The sequence below is a fragment of the Rhinolophus sinicus genome, chromosome 6 (assembly GCF_057876585.1).
Source record: "Rhinolophus sinicus isolate RSI-liver-muscle chromosome 6, RSI-T2T, whole genome shotgun sequence".
NCBI classification, from domain to species: Eukaryota; Metazoa; Chordata; class Mammalia; order Chiroptera; family Rhinolophidae; genus Rhinolophus; species Rhinolophus sinicus.
In genome coordinates, this window is record NC_142506.1 from 868,932 (window position 1) to 874,931 (window position 6,000).

A 6,000-nucleotide genomic window follows, 5' to 3' on the forward strand; every position below is an offset into this window, starting at 1 on the left:
AGAAGTCTGGGTTGACAGTGCTTTCAGCCCTTGAAAGTGTTCCACCATTTCCTTCGACCTCCATGGTGTCAAATGAGAAACCCATTGGCATTTTGACTTTGTCTCCCACTGGTAAAGTGTCATTTCACTCTGGCTGCTTTGAGGCTTATTTCTTTGTCTTTAGCTTTGATTATGGTGTAATTTTTGGTGTATTTCTTTGGTTTTTCTTATTTGGGGTTCACTCAACTTCTTGAATCTGTAGGCTTGTGGGATTTTTATGCAAATTTGGGATGTTTTCAGCCCTAATTTCTTTTCATTCTTTCCCCTCTCCTTCTACAGATCTCAGTCCATGAATGTTTGGTCATGTGTTGTATTCTCACAGGTCCTGGGGGTGCCCGTCATTTTTTGAAGTCTGTTTTCTCTCTGTTGCTCAGATTGGTTAATTTCTGTTCTGTCTTCAGTTCACCGAGTCTTTCCTCTGTACCCTCCATTCTGTTGTGCCCGTATGCTGAGTTTTTTATTTCAGTTATTGTATCTTTCAGTTCAGAAATTTCCATTATATCCTCTTTTTCTTTGATGAGCCTTGCTATGTTTTCATTGTGTCAAGGCTATTTGTAGTTGCGTGTTGAATCAGTTATAATGCTACTTTAAAATCTTTCTCAGGCAACTCCGACATCGTGTGTTTCACATTGACATTGGTTGTCTTTTTTCTATTTAGTTTGAGTTCTTTGTCGCTCTTGGTATGATGAGTCACTTTCTATTGACACTTGGACATTTTGGCTGTTCGGAGAGTCTGGATCTTAAACCTGTTTCAGCTGGTTCCTTTGACACCACTCCCATAGGGGGGCAGGGGGAGGAGGCACCAAGGGGGGTGAAGTCCACGTTCCCCACTCGGACCCCCACTGACACCTGACGAGGGGTGTCCCTGCTACTCCTGGATAGAGCTGGTTCCTTGCAAAGATCAATAACCTTGACAAACCCTTGTGTAGACTCACTAAGACAAAAAGAGAAAAAGCACACACACACACAAAAGAGGGTGCCAGATGGGGTGCCGTACTTACTCCCCACCAAGCCTCTCCTGTAGCCTCCCTGGCCTAGGGGGTGGCGAGTAGGGGGACACCAGAGGCCACGGCTCCCCACTTGTCTTTGCTGGCCTGAGTGGCAGGGGCACTGCCCAGTAGGTAGGTCAGCTAGATGTGAACCCCATGTGGGATTTTAAGTTTTCTAGTAGCTGCCTTAAAAAGTAAAAACAAACAAAAACTAGTGATAACGAATTTTATTTAACCCAGTGTATCACAAATTCCAACATGTAATCAAGGAGGAAGCACAAATGCCCTGTTACGTTCTTCCTTTCCTGCCCATTGCGCCTACACTGCCATTTTGGCTCAGAGCAGCCGTGGCGTTCAGCCCCCGCATGGAACAGCGCAGGCCCAGGCGCCCCGGCCATCTCTGCGTGCAGCCAGCGCCCAGGGGCTGGCTGCTGGAGGGTCTGCTGGCAGTGGGTCTGCTCTTGGCCAGTGCTGGACCCTCGCCACCCAGGGGTCCTTCCTGTCCCCTCTGCCCACCCAAACCAGCCTCTTTCCCAGAAGACCCCACTGGTACCTCAGCGTTTCTTCAGGTCTGTGTTCTCAGCGTGGGCCCCACAAGGACGGGGCTGCTGCGTGTCAGGACACTGTCACCGGCCAGGCCCAGTGCAGAGGGGCTTCGGCTCTGGTGGGAGGAATGAATGAGTGAATGGTTGAGTGAGCAAGCCTGAGCCTGCCTTCTGCTTGGGGCAGAAGGGGTGCAGCACCCCCACAGGGATGAGCTGGCATGGGGTGCAGTGGTGTTCAGGGGCCCTGCAACTCCAGCCTGCTCCCACGCACCAGTGTGAGGGACTTCTCGCCCCTCGGTGGCAGCGGGGGTCCAGGTATGGGGACAAGAATGGCGGGTGGGGGGTGGGAGATGAGGGTAGGGGGGATCAAATATATGGTGATGGAAGGAGAACTGACTCTGGGTGGTGAACACACAGTGGGATTTATAGAAGATGTAATACAGAATTGTACACCTGAAATCTATGTAATTTTACTAACAATTGTCACCCCAATAAATTCAAAACAAAACAAACAAACAAACAAAGAATGGGGCCAGAGCCCAGATCCTGCTCAGAGGGTGCGTGCACGCTCCATGAGGTCCTCGGCCGGGCTCTGGGTCCCAGTGCTGGGAGCTCTGAGGACCGAGCCCAGGAGGGAGATTCTGGGCGGGGAGGAGGTATGTCCCAGTCCGCTGGTCATCCCCAAGCTGGGCGAGCACTGTGGCCAGTTTTCAACTTAACTGCGGTGGTTCTCGTCCAGGTCTGTGTCTCTTGCCACCTGTCACCTGGTCCAACATGAGAGGGCTCGCAACATGCCGGCCCTCTCCTCCCTGGTCCTACCCACTAAGCCAGCTGCCGGGGGTGGAGGAGAATAGGACTCCCTTCTCTGGAAGGAGGTGCACAACAAGGCCCTGCAGCCCCCACCCAGGGGCAGGCGGGCCGAGGGGAGGTGGGAGCTGAGGCCTCTGGTCCGAGCACCTGCTGGATGGCACGCCCCCCGTGGGTATAATTAGCCACCGTGACAGGTGTGGTGGATGAGGCCTGCAGTGGCCTCAGCTGACCTGCCACACCCCCGGGCTTGAAGCCTGAACCCCTCCCAGTGAGGTTCCCCAAGGCCTCGAGCCCCCCAGTCCACCCATCCCCTCCACCACCCCACCCCATCTTCTGCTGGAATGGGTGAGCTGTGTTCAGGAGGAGGGGTTAGCACCCCAGGAACCCCCACCCAGCCTGGCACAGCCTCGCCCTAGGCTTGCTCAGGGTGCACCTTATGGACTGTGGGGCAGGCCAGGTGGGGCTGCTTGGCGCGGCTGCTGCACAGCAGTGCAGGGCCGTGCCCAGCTGCACCTTCCCTCTGCAGTGCAAGAAGAAGCACACACTGCTGTGTCCTGACTTCTCCCGCAGGGGCATCTGCCCCCGGGCCGCCCAGTGCCAGCTGCTCCACCGCACCCGGAAGTGCCTCAGCCGGCGGGCAGCCCCAGCCCCAGAGCCCAGCGACATACCCTCCAGGAGCAGGTGACGGGGATGTGGGTGCTGTGGGTGTCAACTCAGAGGTGCTCAGGAAGCAGTCCTCCCGCTCTGGGGGAGCCCCTACCCCCCTCCAGTTCTTTGGGCTTCAGACCCAAAAAGGAACCTCAGTCCAAAGTTGAGGATCACATGGTCCCCAGAGGTGCCGCACCCCAGATCTCAGGCTGGACAGAGCCAAGAGCACCTCATGGAGGACAGCGGGGGGCTTCGCTCCTACTCCCCAGAGGAGAGCAGGATCTGATGCTGGGTGCCCACAGCATTGGGGGCCACGTCGTGCTCACCTGCCCCGTGAGTGTGGGAGCCTGTGTGGACCAAGAGGGCAGGCTGGGAAGGTGAGGACAGGCTCGGAGTGGTGCCAGGGCTCACCGGCCCCTTGATGGCACCAGCGGTCCTTGGGCCCAGAGCCAGCCTTGCACCTGATGCTGATGGCTGCTGAGGCAGGAAGGGGTGGGGACGGGCCCAGAGCCTTGCCACGGGGACAGGCACCTCCAGACGCCCCCCCGCCCATCCGCCGCCCACCCTCACTGTTCTGCTCCCCTCCCTTTCCTACAGGAAGTCTTCGGCTACCCAGCGCCCCACCGGACAGACGCCCAGCTCCCCCACCTCTGTGGCTGCTGGCCCGGCCTCCCGTCCCTGCTCCCCACGGGCATTAGCTGCAGCTTCAGCCTGTCCCTTGTCATCGAAGGCCTCCACCCCCTCCGCCCCCTCTTCTCCCTCTCCCCCCTCCCTGTCTTTGGACCGGGAGGAACTGTCTCTCCAGGAGGAGGCCACCTCGGTGCTGACGGGCTCTGGCAGCCTCTCCAAGCTGCCTGCCTTCATCTCCCTGCACTCCTCACCGAGCCCAGGAGGCCAGCCCAGGGCCCGGACCCCCAGGAGCATCCCCACCAAGGACGCAGGTAGGCAGGTGCCCCAGAGCCCAGCTCAGCACAGCCAGGGGTTCTTTTTCAGTGCCCACCTCAGACCCACCGAGTTAGAATCTCCAGTTGTGGCCTGGATGGTTCTGGAGAGCCCAGCGTGGGCTGGGCACTGCTGTGCCCTGTCCCGGCTGGCAGGTGTGCACCTGCCACCCGCAGGGGCAGGGCCGCCCTCATGGACCACCCCAGCTGAGGGCTGATTTAATTAGAAAGCACCCATTTCTGTTAATTTGTTCTGGAAGATCAGCGCACACTCCTGGAGAGAACAGATGCGCCCTCTCCCCGATGAACATTTGGGGCTTGGTAAATGGTTCCACTCAGCCTTGTTTAGGAGAGAAAAGAGGATTTTATGGCTGCAAACGACCCTTTCTGTAAACATTTTACAGCTCTCCGCGCGTTTGAGTGACGATAAACCCCACGCAGCTCGGCGGGCTGCAAATTTGCCACCATACGGCTATCATTTTATTGTCATATTTCACGGTCGTAACGTTAATGGAAGATGCTTGCTGCAGCCTACTCTAACAGCTCCGCTGAGCACGCTCGAACGCGGCCACAGAGGGGCCGGGCCCACACCACCTGTTTACGGCCCCCTTCGGGGGCGCAAGGCTGCGGCCAGGCCCTCCACCTGCCCACCAGGACCAGGGCCACAGCTTGCCACCTGGGTGCGGCTCACTAGGGTGGGGGCCCTGAGGCAGCCACCTCTTTTTTAAATATTTTTTTGTAAGGTCAGGAACATGGCTGGCAACCCCAGAGTCAGAGGAGGCAAGCAGGGTGGGCGAGGCCCTGGGAGGCTGCAGAGACCTCCCCTGGCTGGGAGCCCCCAGCAGGCAGCCTTCTTTCCCAGCTCAGGCCAGGGCTGGGAGCGGGAGGGGTAGGCGGAGGTGGGCTTGGGAGGGCCCCAGAGCAGGAGGGGTGGGCGCCGGGGCCTGTCAAGACTGCAGGCCTGAGCCCTGGCTGGCTAGGCCTGACTCTGGGCTCTGGTTCGGCTGAGCCCTTCACAGGGTCCCCAGGAAGAGAGGTGGGCTGGTGGGGCACGCGGACAGCAGCCTCACAGACACATCTGTGGTTAGCGGGAACAACGGCCTGTGAGGTGGCTACCTACGAAGGGAGATGCATTTACACTCACCGAGTGTGGGGCACATAGGGCAGGAGCCGTCCTCTAGCCCCTTCCTGACCTCTGGCTGTAGCCCTGGCACCTTGCACAGGACCGCGGTATCTCCCATCCCCACCCAGCCAATTGTTCACACGTGCCCCAGCTTTTCCCTCTAAGGCACGGCCTGGCCACCACATGTGCTCCAGTGTGAGCGGTGTGAGCAGTGTGAGCGTGTGCGTCTGTGCCTGCTGTTTGCAGCTCCGCCCACAGACTGGCTCCCCCCACTGCCCAGGGGCCCCCAGCCTGCGGGCCACTGCTCCCCCACCCATCTTTTCGGCACCCAGGCCAGGCCTGCATCCCACTCAATGGCTGGACCCCAGGGTGGCCTGTCCAAAGCTGCTCCCCGCCATTGCCAGCAGCCACCTTCCTGCCTGGGAAGCTTTCGGTGGGGAGGGGTGTTCCTGGCTGGGGGCTCCTGGCGCCTGACCTCTGCCCTTCTCGGAACAGGGAGACCTCTGCACATCAAGCCCCGTCTGTGAGGGCCCAGGGTGCCAGCCCGTGCCTACCTCAGCCCCTCGTCCCTGGAGAGGAAGGAGGCTCCACCTGCCACCGCCCCAGAGGAGGGGCCGCAGGGCCGTCACTGCCCATGTGGCTCTCAGCGTTCCCTGACCAGTGTGTGCCCAGGGCCTCACCCTTTCCCTCAGGCTGGGCCCAGCCCTCAGGCCCCTCTGCGTCTCAATACCTCCCCACCTGGCTCCCCAGCCTCCCACCCAGGACATGCTCCCACCTTCCTGCCTGAGAGGTGCAGGCCTGTGCCCACTATGGGTGTGGCAGTGGCCGACTCCTGCCTGAGGGAGAGGCTGCTGGCCTGGCCTCCCTGGCGAGCACGTGTTCAGCAATAAAGGTTCTGTCCTGTG

General features: G+C 59.3%; 1 protein-coding gene across 2 annotated transcripts in view; it reads left to right on the forward strand.

The window, feature by feature from the left end:
- Window positions 1–6,000, forward strand: part of ZC3H3 (zinc finger CCCH-type containing 3) — a 67,257-nt gene extending 61,257 nt beyond the window's left edge. For both annotated transcript variants that reach the window (XM_019712293.3, XM_074316298.2), the window contains exons 10-12: window positions 2,910–3,064; window positions 3,629–3,972; window positions 5,591–6,000. In XM_019712293.3, coding sequence (XP_019567852.3) covers window positions 2,910–3,064; window positions 3,629–3,972; window positions 5,591–5,622 — 531 coding nt within the window. In that variant the 3' untranslated portion in view covers window positions 5,623–6,000. The remainder of the gene's footprint in view (window positions 1–2,909; window positions 3,065–3,628; window positions 3,973–5,590) is intronic.